Source organism: Phoxinus phoxinus (genome assembly GCF_949152265.1).
Source record: "Phoxinus phoxinus genome assembly, chromosome: 6".
Classification (NCBI taxonomy): domain Eukaryota; kingdom Metazoa; phylum Chordata; class Actinopteri; order Cypriniformes; family Leuciscidae; genus Phoxinus; species Phoxinus phoxinus.
This window is the reverse complement of record NC_136881.1, coordinates 24,061,399-24,083,537: the sequence shown is the minus strand read 5'-3', so window position 1 is coordinate 24,083,537 and position 22,139 is coordinate 24,061,399. Positions and strand designations below refer to the sequence as shown.

General features: G+C 37.5%; 1 protein-coding gene across 1 annotated transcript; it reads right to left on the bottom strand.

The window, feature by feature from the left end:
* Window positions 1–3,459: 3,459 nt before the first annotated feature.
* fgf8b (fibroblast growth factor 8b) lies at window positions 3,460–9,212 on the bottom strand. Its single transcript, XM_079616127.1, has 5 exons — window positions 8,638–9,212; window positions 8,516–8,552; window positions 7,025–7,211; window positions 5,874–5,980; window positions 3,460–5,417 (listed from the first exon to the last, which is right to left on the bottom strand). The coding sequence occupies exons 1-5, from the start codon at window positions 8,667–8,669 to the stop codon at window positions 5,142–5,144; spliced, it is 639 nt and encodes a 212-aa protein (XP_079472253.1). The 5' UTR covers window positions 8,670–9,212; the 3' UTR covers window positions 3,460–5,141.
* Between the last annotated feature and the right edge of the window lie 12,927 nt (window positions 9,213–22,139).

Here is a 22,139-nt window from a genome sequence, read left to right as displayed (position 1 = left end):
TGTTGGCTGTGTACTAGCAGTAAGCTAGATCAATATTAGAATAATATACAGATCATATTCTAACATTTCATCATGTTGAACTATATAACATTAATTTTATTTTTTGTACATTTGCTCACCTGTCTAATAAAGTACATGTAAGAGCTCTGTCAAGTCGAGGTTTGTCACGGACGTGGAGCTCTCGGCGTCTCGAAAACGCCACGCTGATATTGATCCTCGTGTTTGTTCTCCTTTGTCCCAAAGTCTGCTTGCCATGGTCCATATTGTTTGAACGTGCAGCTAGACGTTACGCACTACGCATTTGTCCACATCTGTCGCCATGTACGCCATGTACAGTACTACGAGCGGAAACCAGGGATAACGTGGATATTACGTCATTGACAGGCGACAAGTGAACAGGGATTCCAGGACGGCCAATTATTTAAAATTGGATTTTCTCTGAAATTAAACATCTTTGGGAACTTTTGGGATATTGTAAGTACACAAATGCAGGAAATATATCACACTGCAAGTGATTTGGGGATATTTTATTACAAAATTCTTACATATTGTACTTTTAAGATCCAAGGGTTTTTAAAGCAGTGAACTGTGACCTGCTTCAATATTCAATGTCCCATGATGAGACACCATGGAACCTCATTTCTGGCAACACTCTTCTGGTGATGGTGATGGTAGCAACCTTTGGGACATGCCATTGACTTGAGCTGTCAAAATTATTTAAAACATACTGACCGTTCAGCAGAATCTGCAGCTTTTGCAGTGTGTTAACCTCTCATCGTAACGGCCTCGTATTGACCACAGAGAGACGGAAACCATTGTGCATCATTACACTCGTGTGTTGACAAGCAGTGCCGCGAGCCAAACATCTGCACACATCATTGAAACCTTCTAGGAGCAGAGCAAGAGTCCTGGCGCTTTCTTCACCCCTTCTTGCACTGCCCAAAGATGGTACGCTCCAGTTCACAGCAATATGAGATTCCAGATTCATCCAATACCTAATGTCCAGGGGAGATTGTTGGCCTGAGGTCTGTGAAAAAATATTTAGAAATGTCTTACATGGAAAGAATCAGATGTCTATGGGTTAACTGCTACCGAGAGAGACTCTTATAGTTCCACCAGTCCTGTTTTCTTAGAGGTACCGGCTCTTCTGACAGACTGGTGACCAGTGGTCTGGACTTTTGGCAGATGTTGACTGTTATCTGTAAGTCAGAGCGGATTCAATGGGTCCTACAGGAGTGATCTGCAATGCAATTAGCATTTTGGAGCGAGAAATTGATTACCGATGCTTTAGCAATGCAGTTTTTTTCTTTAAAACTGGGTGGTGGTCAACATTTGCATTGTTTTGTTTTTACATTGTTTGACTCAAGTTTCCAGACCTTTGACTGGATGTCTGGTCCATATTACAGCTTATTCTTGCAAGGCCTACTTATAGCAGCTTGACTGACATGTAAACCAATCAATCACAGTTAGCCTTTTTTTTTTTATTCCCGCTTTAACCATTAGGTCAATGTGTTTTGTAAAGGTTTTTATGAGTAACCTCAAGGTATGTTCACGTTTTATTTTATGAGATAAAATGCATCAGTAATACCCCACTCCTGTTTATTCTAGCATTTGCATGACTATAAGAGATTTCTAATAAGTGGCTAAATGTAACTGGATTTTACTACACAACTTTTGCTGGATTTTTGCCCAGATCTGCAGTCTGGAGTTGATGCTAATTGCCAAAAATCAGAGTCAGTCTGCAGATTTTGGGCAGTCAGAGAACAGAAAATTGTGTAGAATATGATGGGCACATACTTTTTTTTTTTATTCAGACTGTGATTCCATCCAGTCTAGAGGATTTCAAACATGTTTTAGAACACATATTGTTTTAATTTGCTGTGTGTCTATGCGTTTATGTTTCTGTATGAGCTTGTGTTCAGAAGAATGTCAAATTCTGGCGTGATCCTCAGTCGTTTAGTGCATGATGTCCAGTTTTTCTCTGTAACTATTTACAGGAACATGTATGATGCTTAGTGTTTGATAATCTGCTCATATTTTAAAAGTTGTGCAGTGTAAACATTGAATGTTTTATAATACCTGCATCATATGATACATATAATACCCTTAAATTTGTACCAATGGTCTGGTTTATATACTGGTACGTTTTTATATTTACCGATATTGTATGAAAATTCTAACTCAGGAAATTTGTGGTTGAAAAGCGGACACAAATATTTCCCCTTTAAAATACAAAAATGGAGTCAAATTTGTTGAATGATGCAGGCATAGCATTAGCCTATATGGTCTTTTGACAAGAAGAGAACAAAGCACCAATTTAAATAGTTTTAGTAGGTCAATAAAATGCTTTTCTAGATGCTTTTCTACCCCAACATGGCTCTGCAGATGGAAGCAGTCCAAGGGCCAACTGACAAATCAGAAGTCCTGGGAAAAGGCGACAGGGCGAAGAGCTCAGCGCTGTGATTTTTGTTCAGTGTCTCTTCTTCCCTTTCTCCCTCCCCATCCTGAGGCCTCAATGGTCATGCTCAACTGCCTCAACAGAGAGACACTCTTTTTTGGCCCTTTTCATTCGTCTGTGCCCCTCTTTGCCTCTTCCCAGCCATTTGCCCTCTTTCAGCCCCTCTCGCCCACATCTCAACCCATAACACCCCCCGAAACGTTTTCTCTCCCCCCGAGTCGCTCTTGGTTTCTCTCTCTCGCCCGCCCTCACCCCCTCTGTGTGACTGGGCTTCCTTTTTTGATAGCTGACCCCTCCTTGTGTTATTATTCAGGTCCACCATTGTATAACATGTTTCTTTTCTACGGCGCCTACAAAGGCAGCATTTGATCAGAGGGTTACGGTGTGCGGGTCGCAGAAATGCAACTACACGGTGGTAACCTTTGTTTGGGACAGCAATGGTGGGTTGACCTCATCTCTTCTAAAGCAAAAGGCCCAAGCTATTCAAAGGCCCAGTCTCACTTGCTGAGCACATTCAATCGAGACCGGCCTGTCACAGATATTGCCTCACAGTTATCTGAGGCTCAGGCCTCTTTTTCTGGGAGTTCGACTGCTGGGCCAAAAACATAACAACAGCTATACGGTCCTGGAGGTATACCTCTTGAATAGACCCGAGCATGCCCTTGAGGTTTCTCTCAGGCTGCTGTTGTTGTCAACTGAATAAGCCTGACTGACTGAAAGAAACTGGCTCCCAATTTGGCCCGACTTGTGTTCCTGGAGGCCTTCGACTTTAACCCACACTTGTCGTGTTCGTGTTCTTGATGCGCCCACACACATACAGTGTGATCTATGAGAGAGCGAGTATTCAACCCGTCAGCTAATGATCGCTGACTCCTTCAAAGCAAATTCAGCGTAGAAGCGCATCTCAAAGGAGTCGAATCAATCACGGTCCGAATTTCAAGTTCCCACAAAAGACGTTTAGGGAGTCAATGAATCACACACCCTGTAAACTTGTTAAATCAATACTTTTACATGAATTTAATACACGCTCTAAAATAAATATTTCCACTTTTTGAAGTATCTTACAATCTTCCAATAAAAATATATAGTCATGTACAAACAATAAAGAGGCTTTTTGATAATGTCACTACACATCATGGAATCTGTGTGTATCTGCATACTTTTGAGATTATCAGTAGGTAGCTGCCATGTTCACTGTCAGAAAAAAATGTGCAGAAACAGTACCCTTAATTGGTCAGCTTACCTTAGAGTAGTGATATATACCATTTAAGAGGTAAATGAGGTCCAAGGTTGTCCCTTGGGTCCTATTATGTCCTTTTACGAAGTCTTGATTTTGTGTTTGGTGTGTACTAGAATATGCTTTCATGCTTGATTGTTCAAAAAACACATTATTTTTCACATATTTTACATGTTACAAATTTTATATTTCGAACGCGTCATTAGTTCCTGTTTCGATGAAGCCTCACCTTACGAAATACAAATTGTGCTGTGATTGGTTAGCTGGCCCAGTGTGTTGTAATTGGCACCATGTGTAAAATGTCCCGCCCCTTACCATAATCGCAAATTTCATCTGCTCAGGTGTAAATATTTAGGATGGTGTCAATTTCAAACCAATTCAAGCCTGATTCAGACTTAAGAATGTTAATGAACAAGAGGATCGTCCAGAACGAATTTCGTCTTTGCAACCACGGATTTCACAGGACGTTTCAGAGTGCTGTGTTTTTTTTTCTGTAATTTTCTTATTCATTGTAGATACGATGTTATACACCATTTGATCATGATATTTGTTGGAAAACTATGGTAATACAAACAGTAATCGATCACAAAACCATGGTTAATTTCCTAAGGGGCGGTGAACAGTCTTACATAAGCAAGGAGGCAAAGCTTTGCTCTTTGTTTACATCGTAGAAACTACATAAAACGTATAATTGCTGTTAATATTATGTTAATATAATAACTGTTAATAGAAAACACAACTACAAATAATAGGACATAGCTTTGGAAATGGGGTGGACAAAACAGCGTCTCTTTGCCATGGTGACAACACTGTCTTCTTTAATGCAGCTCATCCAGGCCTCGTCCCCTTATTTGCGTTTTCTGTGGGCGGATATTATTTAAATGAGTAACATTATGACTTCAAAAAGCCCGGAATAAAACCCACTGTAGTCCAAACTAGTCGTTTGCAGTAGTTCTTGGAAAGTGGATTATTTCAAATAAAATATCTCCCTTTGGAGTGGACTGTAAGCTCTGTAACCTTGCAGATCTCTATGCTCAAACAGTAACATTACAGACTAACTAAAGTTGAAAAAGTGAAATAGCATAAAAGGACCCCTTAAAGAGTACTGTCCCTGTGACAAGCTATGTTGTATCCCCAAAAGGTAAAATTTGCGCACATTTTTCTGAGAGTGTTTGTGTGTCATGTGTTCTGTTGTCTTGTTGTATTCCCAGAGATGTGTTGCTCATTATTACAAGGCTTACGTTGTCCTCTTTTCAGTCAACAGTTCAGTAATTGTCCCAGAACAAACTGTTCGTAGTACAGTCGTTCATCTGTACAGCCTCCTTTTTTCTTTTTCTTTTACACAGCATCAGTTTGCCATGATGTCCAGAATTATGGATGCACATAGATTAGATTAACTCAAATTAAGATGGCACTCCGGTATAAGATATGATACTGCCCTTTTTTTCAATTAGCGCTTGTGCGTTGATGGTGCTTAGTCCTCTTGTTGAGGGGATATGGGATTAAATCGAAAGGCTTCCTTTCTGTTAACAGGTGTCCTCGAGGAAGACGTTTCATGAAATGAGCCTCTCGCTGGTGCTGCTGGGTCTGCATGGCTTTCCTGGGTCGGCCCTTGCGTGTAAAGGCCATGTACCAGCCTTTGTACTTAGCGTTCTGCAAAGCCGTGTAGTTATTTTCCAGAACAATCTCAGTGAATATGCAGTCCCTGCCACGGCCCTTCCTCTGGCAACAAAAAGAGACAGACAGCGGAGGACTGAAATGACAAACTCAGAAATCTGCTATTCAAGCCTGAGAGATTTATGAGGCTCACAGGGCATAATGGGTTTACCTGTGATACGATTAGTGCCGTTCGAGCCAATTTAGATGTCTATATTTTATTCAAATCATACAAGTATGATTTCATCGCATCCAGCATTTGGCAGACTCTTTTATCCAAAGTGACTTCCAGTACATTGCATACAAGGTACACATTTGATCAGGTTCTTGCTTTTGATGGGAATTGAACCCATGACCTTGGCATTTCTAGTGACATGCTCTATTGTTTGAGTTAAAGGAAGGTATCTTGTAGATATATAATTGAAAAATAATTTAACATAAACACACTTAATTACAATTACATTTTCATGTTTATGCAAAAAAAAAAAAAAAAAGGGGGGGTATTTAAGGGGTTAAACTCACCCGTCCAATAAGCTTGCCTCTCTTGTTCATGCAAATGTAGTATCCTGTTTTTGCTCCTCTGATTCGAACCCGGCTTCCAAACGTGTCGGTTTCCACAATAAGTTTAGCTGGAAATGTGACAAAGTTTGTTACTTTTACACATCACTTTCAGCTGATATATGCAATGAGTGATGCTTCTGATTGTGTACTGGATAGTTTATGATTCGCATCGTTGTAATGTTGTCTGGGTTGGAATAAAGTGTGGACAAAACTGCTAATATTGAGTCTAGATGTGTGAACGCATGTGTGTGTTAGGCCAAGACTACAAAGAGTAAAAGTAAGAGTTACAAAGAAAGGTCTAAACCAATGACGCTGACCTCACTTCTCTTCATAAACTGACTCATACTTTGAGTTGTAAAGCTATGAAAATTCCTCGTAAAATGACCCTCCAAAAAAGTGGGCAAAGTGGATGGACTGCACGAGTGGAAAGATGGCTAGACACAGAAATACTTTAGTGACAGGAATTCATTCCCAGCGGACGGGATTCTAACCACTGTTTTGTTTGGAGAAGAAGTGCTGTAGCTCACTTAAAACAGGTGCCTTACTGTATAGCTTTAAAATTACATTGAGTTCAAGTAAAAACAAGATTGACTTTTCATTGCCTATTTGCAACATCTTACAACAAGGCATACTATGAATCATATATTTAGCAGAATAAAAATACACGTCTCTTTGGTGCCAATAACTCTTGACAAGTGATTGAAACTTTAGATCATCATCTTGCTTCACACATAATACAGGAACATTTGCAATAAACATTTGTTTTGGAAGACGTGTAGGATGAAAAATAATGATGTTAGAAAATCACATGTCATATTTCTATCCTAGAACTTTTATTATATGGAGAACTATTCAGGAGATGTTAAGACGGCAGAGGTAAGATGAGTACTGATGTGTTTTCCAGAAACGAAACGGGTTTCTCTTGAGATTCCCAAACTCGACAATATAGAATCCATTTCAAACTATGCAGGTTACTTTTTGGCAATGGCATTTACTGGACATTCTTTAAAGTAACCTGAGGTGATATCCTCAACTGACTGTTCTGTCCTATTGTTTAAAGCTGGCAAAGTAACATAATGCATAAAAGTGCATCCGCAAAGATTGTGACTTGCCATGAATATCTCCATCCTCGCCGTTGGCATTGACCCTCTTATTGCCCAGGACTTGTACATGTTTTCCGCTGGTCCGACTATAGAGCTGATAAGTCCTTGTTAATCTCCGACTCATCCTGTCCGATAGACGACTCTGCTCCGTTACGTGGTGCTTAAAATTGGGTACGGAGATGGACTGCATCGTCATCTATAAAAATGTGACAGAAGAACATACAGATTCATGGTGTATAAACAGAAGAACTATTACCATTATTGATTCGTTGTGCATATTAGAACAATGATATAATATAAACATTATGGACTGCACTCTTGCAGTAAATTGTTTCTCATCAGATTCAAATAATGATTCGATATCATGTGCTTGGTCTAATGAAGTGGACGACACAAGATGGTTGGCATTCTCAGGGCAAGTGCGCTGTCCACACTCTAGATGACATGCCAATGAGGGTTCGTTTCTACCAACACTGATCTTTCACCCCTGTCTCTCGGGTCTTTTCCCATAATGATTTTCTTTTGTAAGTCAGCCATGTGCCTTGCCCACATGTTAGAGCCATTACCTTTAAAGTGAGGGGTTTACGCCTTTTCAAGATGTTTGACAATTTGCCAATGACTCTATTAATAATGAGTTGTTTTCACGGTTATAACACATTTACTACACACATATAACATCACAGGATTAATGTGCGTAAAATACTTATCGTTTTCAGAGTGTCTTGCTGATGTTTTACTGGAAAATATTTAGGGGAGACGTAGTAGTGTTGTAACATTTTTGTTTCAATGTCTGTGACCGTTTTGTTTTGGATTACGTGACTAAAACTTTGACACATTATTCCCATTTACATACAAATTGAATTATTTATTAATGAATTATTTATTATCCATAAAAATGAATGTCAGGCACAAAAAGTGTTGCTATTGTAACCTAAATAAACAGGATGGGGTGTAACACTAATAGAAAATTATTTTAAGGTTTATATTTTGTGCATGAATTTATCCAAACATGCTTGTTCAAAATATTTATTATTGGCCATGCATGATCACCCCACCCAATTTATTTGAAAATATTAAACATAAAATAAACATAATTGAAAACAATTTGAAACAAATTTTAAATATATGCTTACAACTCTAAACATGAAGAGTGTGTTTGTCAACTCTAAGAGTTGTCACACCTGTCTTTTTTTTGTGGGTCCAATAGAAAACACTGGGAAGTCATGTTACAAGCCTCCCAGTGATACTTCTATTTTTTAACATGTAAAAAAGTTTATGTGGATGTTATATAAAAGTAAACAAAATGTAATTTAACATCCACTGACACCTAAAGATATAAACCAGATCTAAACATTTTACTTTTACTTTATTTTCTATATTTTTACAGAGACACTTACAACTACAGGTGATCATGTAACAATATTAGGCTAAAGTTTCTCAACAGTGTATTCCTATTTGAGATCCTTGTTTGCGAACACTTACATAATGCAGAAAACTTACCTGGGTGTAAAAACACAGAGTCATGAATTGAAGGAATCTGAAATACAAAAATTGTGGATTATTATTATTATTATTCCGAAAATATAAAAATAACAGTTTAGCAATGAAACGTCTATACTTACAGGTAACCTAACCTCGATGATTTCAGCCTCATTGTGAGATTTCCAAACCCTGTCTGATAATTATCCCAAACGATAAGTTCTTCATTAATTCCTCTGTGCGTGTATTTTATTGTGTGAAGATGCTCGGTCCATCGGACTTTCAGCAAAAATGACAGTAAATAAACTGAGTGACAGGACAAAATATAGCCTTTTAGTATCGATAGAATGTGAGATTTATTTATCCACTGAGTCCATGTCAAACGAATCCGTCAAGCAATTTGTATTCCTGAAAGTTCAAGCACCTTACAGGCGACTGTTCTCACAAACATAATTCATAGTCGATGTCCAATTACATCGAAGATACGAAAAATAAAACATTCTTCATTGAAAGTCACCGACAAGATCCGGCAGCGTGCGCGCGCCCATGTTTCCACACGGTAGGCTATCTCCAATTCTGATGTATTGCTAGCCTAAATGTCACTGGAAGAAGTCACATTCGGGTTGATAAACTGTTATGTTTCCCTGACGAGAGGCTGAGAGCAGAAGCCTCCACTGTGCCGGTCTCCACTTTCAAACTCCCAATGTCAAACCCACTCTTCACGTGCGTTAATTTCCTTTACTGAAGCGCCATCCCACTCCTCAACATTTAAACTCCTTCAAAGACACTCGTTTAACCTGAATCATTACGAGAAGAGTTTATGCTATCCAGTTAAAGATACACTCAAAACCTGAATCTAATTTTTAGTCACAATTTTATGAACAATGAAAAAATGCTATGTCGTGGCAATCCTACGCAAATAAATAGCCTACTTATAGGCTAGTCTGAAAATAAATGTATTTAGCTTTTTAGATAAGAATTAGATTAAGAGAAAATGTCGTTATAGTAGGCTAATTTGCATGGGCTAATACAGAGAATGTAATTTAACCTAGCTCTTAAATTTGTGATAAATATTTACGTTGGAATTAGATTTACGCGTTGTCTAAAACGAGTTTATGTATTTTAAACAAGAGTTTGTGTCAAAGCTCCATAGCCTACAAAACATAGGCTATCATAATCACAACTATTTAGCCTACTTTATGATATTTAAATGGTCTATTAATAGTAGCCTAGCACTATTTGTTCTGTCTCAGGCTACACATCATGAAATCAAAGTCCGAGCCCCATTTGAATTTTAAAATATATAGTTCTAAAAGTATAACATTAAATGAAAAAGTAAATTTTTCTTCCAGAAATATCGCTTCAGAGTAATAAAAAATTGTTTTTACTTGTGTTACAAATTGTAATTAGTTTTTTATTTACAATATAGCCAAAAATAAAACATAGCTATTTTTACTTTATTTTTTATTTTATTTTACATTTTATTAGAAAAGTCATGATGACATTTGTATTGAACTATCCAATGAGTAAAATGCTTGCTTGCTTGCTTAGTTGGGAAAAGGAGTGATTAAAATGGTTAGCAGCACCTACACAAAATATAATAACCTGAAAACCCACATTGTTACATCACCTCTTGGTCATTAAAAATATGCACTTTTTTGCAATAGTTAATGTTACGTGCATATTAACATTACCTGCAAAATCATGACAGACTTAATGCTCATTATATATTTTACATAGCCTACAAAATAAATAATTTGTCATTGTCATTACTGGTTTAAGTACACCTCCCAACCAGACAAACCAAAGAAATATATAACCTAGCCCATACTAGTTTTTTTTAAGGGGGAAAATTGTCCCACAAGGAAAAGGGAAAAATTGCAAAGATTCTGGTATGCACTGCAGAACATATACAGCTACATTAGTCTATACCCTGGCTGCCTGTAAGACTTTACTTCATGTGCCTTTGTGGTGACCCCAGTTTTCTTTTTTCTTTTTCACCCACACACACTACATGTGTAAGTAATATACGCTCCATGAGAGTACTGGACTTCAGATGTTTATAACATCTAATGGCTAGACATGTGCTGTCAGTACTACAGCTTAGTTAACTTTGATATTAGATCCACAAAAACAAAGCATTTAACAGTTCATATATTTCAGGGAGGAATTGAAGTCTTAGTCTGCAGCCTATATTTGTGATAATGTCATATTTCAAGGTCATATCATGCTTCCATCAGCATACACTAAATGTCTTAATGCAATGATGATTTGTCACAAAGCTGTAATGGCCCTGTATCATTGGACTAGAAACCACTGGCATATCTCAATTGCATATTGAGATGTCTTTATCTGCTATAGTGGGATTTTTTCCTTTAAATAAAGGCTTTAGTCTTGCCTTTAATACACTCATATCCTGCAATGACCATAACACGGATCACTGCAAGTTCCACCAATCTCAGACTGAGACTATAATTCCCATGCATGACTCAAACCCCAAAAAAGAAGGATTTTCACACCTTTGAGCACTCATAGGAGCGACAAAACAGCTGCTAAGCAGCATAGAAAATGTCATTATCGGTATTGGTTTAATTCTGTCCCATAAATTACTCATATCAGCCCATGTGCTGGCTTAGAGGGTGAGAATGTACCTGATTGATTAGTTCCAGAGGGAGACGGCCACAAGTGATTTTGCCACATGGAATGATTCAGTGCACTAGTTAGTAAGGTCCTTTTTCAGATAGTACACTGGATTTGTGTGTTTAAAACTTTTGTTCAGGTCCTATCTTGGATTGTAATGCATTTTTTTCCCCAATCAGAAATGTTAAGGTAAAGATAGCCTACTGAAAATACTGAAAGTCTTTTGATTGAAATCATGTTATGAGAATATAAACGTTTGGAGTAGCCTATAAATTAAAATATATTTTGTGTGATTACCTTTATTCAACTTTGTTACTGTCACATGTGCGTTCTGTTTTGGTTTAATTCTAGTTCATACCTGGTTCCTTTGTTCCCCATTATCCTGCTAGTTAGTTTCCTTGGTTACCGATTGTTACACACCTGTTTCAGATTCCGTTGGTTAACCTCCCTTCTTTAAGCCTTCAGTTCTCACAGTTCTTTGTTCGGTGTTGATTTTCGTCTAGGTTATCTCCTGTGTGTTCTTTTGTTGGATTTTTGATTAAAGACTGTTTTTGTTAAATTCTCCATCGTCATTCGCTCTCTACAGCCACAGTACGTGACCGCTACATGGGCCAAATTTCTCAGATGACAAATGTCTTGATTAATTTCCATTCAATGAATCGCTAACACTTTACAATACTGTAAACCTGAATAAGTTGGCAAAACTCAAAACATTTAAGTACTTATATATTTTAATTGTTCTTAAAGGGATACTTCAGGATTTAGCATTAAGCTTTGTATCAGTAGAAAACCTGTATTATTTCAGCCCGATCTCATCCCAAGGCGTCATATACTGACGCTTTTGACATATCGTCTACATCCAACGCACATGGCACCTTTTAGCGTCAATATGAGACGCAGATATATGGGCCAGAAGGCGCCTCCTAGCGGTCTAACCCTAACCCTACCCCAGACCTAAACCCAACCATAACCGAACAAAGCTCTGTGCGTGTCATATTGACGCTAAAGGGTGCCATGTGCGTTGGATGTTGACGAAATGTCAAAAGTGTCAGTATATGACGCCCTAGGATGAGAATGCGTTGATTATTTTCAAATGACCATGCTTCCCTCCCTCATATCCCCCTGAGAAGAGAGATTTATGTATTTTTTTGTCTGTAAAAAATCCTCAGATGATGCAAAAATCGTCATTTTGCGTCATCTAAGGATTTTTTTCCAGAGGCTAAAAACTATAGCCAGTAGAAGGCCCTAGATCCACATGTTTTCAACCCGCAAATAGAGGGTTGGATCTCACACACAGAATGTACAAATAGTGTCAGCCATCTTTTTTTGGAAGCTAAGGTAACGGATTCTTATTCTGTGGAGAAAGCTAATTAGTAGGGGTTACCATCCTACTAATGGTAACCCCTACTGCACGCTCAGTACGCTCATCAATAATCACGCCACCGGCCTCGCGACGTTCTCCCGCGGCCCTCAGTCTCATCCTGCTCGCCACAGTAAACACAATAAATGGCGCTGTAGAACGCAAAAGCCGAGTCCCGGACATTTTGGGCGGTCTCGAAACCCCGGGCAGACTTGTCACGGAGACTCACTAGTAGCCTAGCCTTTTTGTATAACTGCACTCTCTTACCGGTAGGCGTGGCCTCGTGGGGCAGTGAAGCAAGTGCATTATGGGAATTGTTGTCTTTCATCCACATGATAGTTAATTAATTAATTAATGTAATTTAAATGTAAACTCTTTTATTAGTATAAACTTAGCTAGCTTGAACAAGCTAATCTGCTAACATACTAATTTGATAACATATTTGCAATAGTATGTTATACAGAAGCACTTCCTGTACGAATGTAACAATATTAAGATATTATTTGCTCTGAAATCAAGCTGCATGCCTCACTTGTCAACATGATGGTAACTATCCTAAAACCAACATTAACAGAAAGTCTTCTAAATTAGCATAACAAAACTAGCCTGGGAAAACCCAGACCACTTCCGGCAAATTTAGATTTGCTCTGCAAGTGGGTCTGGCAAAGAGCCCATTGAAACCCATTTCCAATCCGTCGAAATCGCGGCACCAATCAGAAACGTTGGGGCGGGCTTTACACGATGACGACAGAGCAGAGACGGTGACACAGATTTTGTGCATTACAAAGATGGATGTCGCCGTGGAACATCACAACATCACTAGTTTGAAGCTATCGCGTCTGTTTCAAGCGATTTAAAATTGTCATTTTCGTTAACACAAACAGAGAATTGCTGAGAGTCTCGAGATGTTTCTCCGTCGCTCTGCATACGTCATGTCATTCATCGCTCTGATTGGTTTTAGATCTATCCGACGTCCGTTGGTGACGCCCCTGTGGAAATGAATTGTCTATGGAGCTTTGCCAGACCCTAACTCAGTTACAACTGAGAGTGGTCTGGGTTTTCCCAGGCTATAACAAAACAATAATCACTACTAAATCTCCCACTTAACATTAATCTTGCACAAAAAAAACCCATTATATTACACTTAATTTTAGCATTTACTCTCCCTTTCGAGTGCCATCGGCAAAGCATGCTGGGAAATAGACATCCCAGCCGTTTCAGAAGTTTATCTAAATTAAAAGAAATTATTTCATAAAACTCAAAACAATGAAACAGTTCAGTTTACTTCAAACTTTAATTGAAGTTTGTACTCAAACCAATTAATTATTTTGAGCGTTATGTTTACAGAACATTAGTTAATTACATTAGTTAACATGAACTTAAAATGGACAATAAAGCGTTTATTAATCTTAATAATTCCAACATAATAAATTTTTTGAAACCAAAAGTTGTATCTGTAAAAGGAATAGGAATCTGTCATTGTTTTACTTACCCTCATGTTCTTCGAAAACCCAGGCTTACATTCAGCTTCGTAACACTTATGAAAATATTTCTAATATTTATCTTTTTTCGTGCATTCGTCAATCGAGTGGCTTAGTCCAAGTCTTATGAAGAGACATGATCGCTTTATATGATGAACACATTTAATTTAGGCTTCTATTCATATAAACATTGATCAAAAGACAAACAGTACATAGTGCACATCAGATATCATATCAGACTTCACTCATTGTGAAGTGTTAATTTTTTTATTGATCTGATACTGATTTATTGATATAACAACATTTGATAATATAGCATACATTTGGGTTCTTAGCTGTTTATAACTATTATTATCCTTATCACGTGCAAAATGATTTTGACAAGACTTATCAGATATAATCACATTACTATTTCTTCCACTTCCTTTACCTTAAACACATTAAAGCCTGTATATATTTTTTAACAAAACAATTTTGTCTTTCACCTTCGCCTCATAAGCACCCCAAACCAAATATATTCTGATTCACTGACTTGACTCATCATTATGAATCTGATATAGTACTTTCAAAATATCTCTCGCAAACTTCATTCCCCATAATCCTCCCTGGCACCTGATGTGCACCTGTTTCTCGTCAACTCTCCAGCTCATTCTCCGTCTGCAACAGAAAAAACTATTAATCAAGTTATCATTAAGTTTGGTCCCTCCATGATCCAAGTAACTATTCACCTGCTTTGTGCTAATCCTGCTGTTGGTTCAATAAGCAGCAGTATTGCTGTTTTCTCTCATCTCTGTCTGTGCTGATCCATAACAATATGCAGTGTATTCACAGTTGGTATAACATTCTCTGTTTTTCTTGGCTTCTGAGACCTTAATTCAGTATGTTAATTGTCCTGTTAGTAACGTTCGCTGCACATAAAAGCATCATTCAAAATAGTACATTCCATAATTTGTAGATAACATAACAGAACATTGTCTCCTTTAATTGACCCTGTCTTTTTCACAGCTTTTAAACACCCTCTACAACAATCTGTTCAGGGTGAGCAGCTTGTTTTCTTTCTTGTTCTCCCTCACTCTATCTCTCTGTGGTCAAACAGCCAAAATAATTCAGCAGTGGTTAACCAAGAGTCATGCTTTTGTCAAGTTTGTGGGAACCCGAGGGTACATTTTAATATCACAGCCATGTTTTAATTCAAACTTAACCAGGTCTGGTCCAGGTCTTCCATATGCCATCTGGTCATTGAGTGGTTGATGCTCTTCCAAACATTGTCCCTGTCCTTCTAAATAGCAGCAGGAAAATAAAATAGAACGACAGAGTGAAACAAGAACCCTGGCACAGGGATCTCTGGTTATTCTTAGAGGAAGAGGGGAATGAGTAAATGTCTGAAGCAGCTAATATGAGCCCACTCCATTAAGTAAAGTATTATTCACTCCATCTAATGCCAAGCATAAAAATACACACCACTAAAGCGAGAGAGTGGTGGAAAGGTAGACACCATGGAGGAAAATAAAACGGAATGTGCCTTGAATGTGGAAACAAAGTTGGAGGCAGATCACAGGTGTCATCCAGTTACGCTAATCACACACAATATATGCTTTTGGATGATACATGCTGTCAGAGACTGTTCTAAACACACTGAATCCAGACGTAATTATACTGTAACTGCCAGGATAGCAGACATGTGTTAATGCTTTTAGCACAACAAGCTAATCTAAGGGAACTGTCTGTTAAAATGTTCAGTGAGAGTGAAAAAGGGGGTTCAGACTTGTGTTTGGTACCTTATTGGTTACAAAGGTTATCGTAGCAGTTACTGATATCCCATAATTGTAATTAGACTGTGAGGCCTACATTTAATTTCTATTTTCTTAATTTTCTTTTCAAGGGCAGTGCAGATTAGGGATCTCGGTAACACTTTGCAATGATGTTCAATTTGTTAAAGTGTCCATGAAATCAAAACTGATGTTTTTTTGTTTTTTTTTACATGAATGTGCCCTCATAATCTTTAATCCAAAATGCATCTCCCCCTCGTAATATTGCTTGCTCAGCAACCTGCTCAGATCACAGCAATTATACAACAATCCAATCAATAGTTCACCCAAAAATGTAAATTATCCAATACTTTACTCACCCTCAACCCATTCGTGTATATAACTTTCTTCAATCTGAGTTATATTTAAAAAATATCCTGGCTCTTCCAAGCTTTTATAATAGGAATGAATAGCCTGAGGTTTTTAAGCGATATCGAGTATGAAGATAAACATTTGGCAATTTTGTATTATTTACAGTCATGCTAATAAAGCAAATGTTTGAATTGAATTGAATTGATAAAGGTTATAATAAAAAAAAATTAAAAAGTAACCTATTGCAGCACACCGTAAGTGTATATTAGCACCCTTTGTTGTTTGCTTTTGGCTTCTGATAGAGTGTTTGGTCCTGGAAATGGTAAGTCTCCATGAATTTTTTTATTTTTTTTGGCTTTTAGTATAAATATGTTAGCCTATCTGTTATCTATAAGCTAGTGTACTCCAAAACAATGATAATATTTGCATTTTGAAGATATAAGCATTCAAAACGTACAGTCTTTCACTTCCGCCATGGGGATCAACGATTTTGATGACATCACTGTGCATTGTTGTTTAATTTGTATATAAATAATATATGGGAGGTGTCAAAAATACTGAAAACCATTTTATTTGCTGATGATAATTTAATTTGCTCTGGGGGAAATCTGGAACAACTCTTGGATACAGTGGAAAATGAATTAAAAAAGATGAAGAGCTGGTTTGATGCAAACAAGCTAACACTGAACTTAAGTAAAACTAAATTTATAATTTTTGGTAATCGTGACACAACCTTAAATAAAAAACTTATGATAAATGGTATTGAAATAGAAAGAGTAAAAGAACTTAAATTTCTGGGAGTAATAATTGATGAAAAATTATGTTGGAAGCCACATATACACTATATAAAGGCCAAAATAGCCAAATCAATTGCTATATTATATAAAACCAGTTATCTATTAAATCAACAAACATTGTATACGTTGTATTGTACCTTCATACTGCCATACATTACTTACTGTTTGGAAGTATGGGGAAACACTTACAAAACCAACACTGAACCTATATTTATCCTTCAAAAGAGAGCCTTAAGAATTATAAATAAAACCACTTATAGAGCACCAACTACTCCACTGTTTATTAAATTAAAAGCACTAAAATTTAGAGATATTGTCGACTTCAAAACTGCACAAATCATGTACAAAATAAATAATCAAGAGCTATCGAACAGTATTCAAGGGTTGTTTCAGATGAGAGAGAGCAAACATCACTTAAGAGGAAAATTTGTATTTAAAAAGCAATGTATAAGAACAAATTCTAAATATCACTGTATCACAACCAAAGGAGTTAATGTATGGAACAGTTGCAATGAAGAGATGAAATCATGTACAACAATAAGTAAATTTAAAAGACTATTTAAACTGAATATATTAAATAGATACGAAAAGGACTCGAGGTGAAAGTATTGTATATTGGTTCATTGGTCTACAAATTAAGTTTAGTATGGAGGTGTTATTATTTGATCTGCTATAGATAGAGGGAAATGAATAAGATATACGAAAATGAAAGTAGAAAAGAAAAGGGGAAAACATTTAAATGCGGGTGTATGTTTGTATCTATACATCTGTATTTATGTGAATGCATGGGTTTATGTGAACTGTAGGTAGATATATGATGTATGAAAAGATGTATGTATAAAAGAACTAAAGAAGAAACAAATTGTTTTGTATGTAACTAAAGGATAGACATAGAGAAAGGGGGTAGGACTTGAAAAGTTTGTTATGAACTTCTTCCTGCTCCTTTTTGAACATGGGAACTTCTAATTTGAATTACTTACAATAATTTTGGAAGATTGTGATGAGAAGTACATGACCTTATTTAGCTGCTATTTTGATTTTAAGTTTGTATATGTATGCATGTCTGTATATATATTTTTTTTGTTTTATAAATGTGTATGTGTATATATATATATGTATGTGTATACAGTATATATGTATATGTATATATATTTTTGTTTTTGTTTTTACATGTTCAAAATAAACATCAACTACTACTACTACTACTTTAGCTGCTCAACAGACTTTCTGTCCAATCAAATGCTTTCTAGAATCAAAAATGTCCTGCCCCCTATATAGACGCTGAAGCTGCGTCTGAAATCGGTCACTCTTCATACACTTACTATTTTCTACATGATTGGCACATATGTGCAATATATAGGGGATGGAGACACGTTAGTGTCACGCGGGCCACAGCGCGCGCACAGTCTGCTCCGGTCTAGTGACACAATAGCACAGAGCAGATCATATGCGCGAGTCGGCGCAGACCACAAAACGGACTCATTTGATTTCTGCACAGAATGCCATATGTTAAAGCAAAATGGAGGATACTAGGAGGAAACTGCGGCTTTGCCGAGCACAACGGCCGAGCTGTGAAATAAATGAAGCGCTATTGGCTATTTTCAAAAAGGGGAGGAGCTGCTCGATATGTCCCACCCTGTCTTCCCGTTTCAGTGGAAATTACTTCAACACATTGAATAATGCTAAGCATTTTAATACACTTCAGTGGGCCTTTTGTAACAAGCAGATTACGGCTCTATAGAAAACTCGATCCTGATTGGATAGCCGCACCACCCACCAGTCACTGTCGTCCATGGCAATATTGTATATCACATTTCTCTGGGTAACTGAAACCTGTGTTACTTTTATATTTCTCATATCTCTTGTTTTATACAAATGCAACAGGCATGATCTTGCATCTCATTGAAAGATTCTATTGAAAATGACATCGCTTTAGTTGGCTATTAATATTAGGCATACAGTGACTGACATCATTGGTCTTGTTGCAATGCCAAAAGTTTTGTACTGTACAATATTTGTAAATATTTATGGAAGCTTTAAAACAGGTAATATTCAGGAATTACAGTAATTATCGTTCATTTTATTTGATGATTGGCTGTGTGAGAAGCTAGATAATGTACAGTCAGCCATTCATCATCTTAATATGCTTACTTAATTGTTCATTGTTAGTTCACCAAATGCATTAATGTTAACAAACTGAATCTTATTGGAAAGTGTTGCCTGCCAGCATCTTTAAGTCAGGCCAAGGTAGCGGATAGTTCAGGTTGAGAACGCTCCTGGTCTCTGCTTTTACTCTTCTCTCCGCCAAGGGGTTTTTCCATTGACACGGGCGCTCCATTCCACTGAATGAGATCTGATTTACTGTCTTGTAAACACATAGGAAGTAGCATTGAGAACGGTTTAACAAAGTCAATAAAAGCAGATATCATTCCTGGTACAGGGCGTGCATGTGGTCTCCCTCATGCACGCACTTACACTCACACACTAAAGCAAACACACACTTTTGTGCCTTTTGCTCCCCCTTTCTTCTGTTTTTCTGTTCTGGGCTGGAGAAAAGCGATTGCTTTTGCAGGCCTACCTGCAAGTTTGCTTTGAGTCTTTCTCTTTTTCATCTGGGTGCAGAAAAGTGGCCCCTGGTGTCCAAACAGCTGTGTAGACCTGGGAGGGAAAGAGGCTTGAAAAAGGGACGAGAAGAAAGAGAGGAAATTCAGTGGACCTCAGAGACTCTCCTTTTCTCCCTCTTTCCCGTTCTCTAACTCTCTCTCTCTCTTTCTAGCTCTCTCCTCTCCATTTCTCTCTTCACATCCCCCCTTTTCTCTCCCTCTCTGTATTATTTCACTTGTCCTCTCTCTCTCTCTCTTTGACTTTCTGCTCTTCATCTCCTCCCATCTGTGCGTTTCCAGCCTCTTTCATGCTCCCTATCTCTCTGCTCCTAAAACAGCTTTAGGCCTCTGAAAGATGAGATAGAAATGATTTTTTAAATCCTAAACATTTTTGTCCCAGGTGCATCATCGATCAGACCCTCTAGTCTAGTACGATTATGTTTCCGAGTTTTGAACTTCTTCGAAAACCCCTCCCGAAAGAGCTTTCTTTAGTACGGTTAGTGTGGTGGAAATCCCATTTGCTCAAAACCTGAAACATATGTACATGTATATACAGTATAAATGGTCTGAATATAAATGTACAAGGTCCTGGGCTTACTAAAACCGTCGTCTGTCCAAAGTTAGGGGGAGAGATGGCTGATATCTGCTATATGGGAGTGTTACCTCCCACAACGGAATTCGCTCTGGAGAGGGTCACTGCTACCCTGTCACTACCTGCTATATCATCTTTCATCCAAAAAAAAAAAAAAAGACGGAAAGCCAAAGATGAAATGGCTCGCTTTTGACCCTAATACTTGGACTTTTAAACTACCTTTTTTGGGGGGGCAGAATTCTTAGTGTTGAGAGACATATGGCGATTGATAGGAAACTTGAATCAGAGCTCTACTGATCTCTGTTGGCTTGTGTTCCAATGGACCAGAAACTCTCAGTTATAGCTGAATATTAATTCAACTTAAGACTAAAAGAATAGAAGATCACTGCAGCACATTTACAATGAAACATTCACAAACCCTGAACGTTTGCTGGAGGATTTAGGTACCTCATTAGATCACTTGTCAGACTTCAACTGCTCACATATTGAGAAATCAGAAAAGGTTTATAACCCACCTGTTTTTTCTTTAAATGTCAAGATTTTATTTTGTTAGAAATCCATTGCAGACTTTATATGTCAAATGTCAATTCCAAATTTGAAACACAGATCAGAGAATCTGCAAATTAGGCGTTCTGACTCACCTGCTTCTCCAGAAAAGTTGCAACACGTCTCCAGAGACTCTACAGAAAAAAAGAGCAAGACAGGGAGAAATAGCATGTGTGTGTGTGTGTGTGTGTGTGTGTGTGTGTGTGTGTGTGTGTGTGTGTGTGTGTGTGTGTGTGTGTGTGTGTGCACTCACATGCAAAACAAAGCGAGAAAACAGAAAGGGATTCGGCTGGCCAGCGTTTCAGAGGGAACTCATCGCGGAGAGGATGAGAGGGGAAAAAAGGGCAGTGTTGAGAGCGGTAATGTTTGTTTAGTCCCCATCAAAGCCAAGCCTAATTACTTTACCATGCTGAGGTTTAGCCGGCTGCAGCATCTCTCTCTTCAACCTTAACATCACCCACAGTACCTCAGTCTTACTGTCCTCAGATCCATCGTTTGCTCCCTTAAAACAAGATTTTTCAACATGACTCCATTTCACAAACAGATGTTTGTTTGTTTTTTCACAAAAATGTTTAAACAAACAAACAAACATGTAAGTAAATAAATAAGTAATGAAAGCAATAATAAACAATACATTTATTTAATAATACATTTTAGAATTTGACATTTTTTCATGGTTTAGCTGAGGTGTGATGTATTTAGATGGCAAGATGAAGATAAATGGAAAAGACTTAACAAAAGGATTAACCATAACCAAACTCTCAAATGTTAACGAGAACCGACAAATAAGAACTGAAACACATGTATATATGTATGTGTGTATACAGTATGTTTGTATGTATGCATGTAGGCCTATGTCAGTATGTTTGTATGGATGGATGTACAGTATGTTTGTATGATTGTATGTACAGTATGTATGTATGTATATGTATGAATGAATGAACAGCACTTATTATTATTGCTACACTATTGTTTCATTTCAGGATTAACACAACTCTTAAAGTGCCAATAGACAGTGAATATTTGCCACATAATATTGTACATGTGTACTTTGAACAAATTAGTTCTCACAGTTTAAAATGTAATGGCTGCCTTTATATTTTAGGAAGGTGTTCCGTAGTCATATTTGGCTGTCCATGGCAAAAGAAAACATTTAAAAAATACTACCTTAAAATACTCCTTGATAGTCATTATTTAATTGATGTCATTTTTTCTGAGAGACTGAAATGTTAAGGTGAGATACACAGAGATCTGACATGATAAATATTAGGTGGTTTTGGTTGGTATTTGGTATGACATTAGTTTGTTGGCATCCCCAGTCCTCCATATATCCCATGGTGCATCAGTCTCACTGCAACTGTAAAAGTCACTGTAAAAGTCAGCTATTTCATCATGGAAACAGGACTCCTCTTTCCCACAGCCAGCCTGGAGAACTAATCATCTGTCTGTCACAGAGGTGAAGCTGTACATGAGTGTGTGTGGCAAGGGGGTTAAATGTGACCCCAG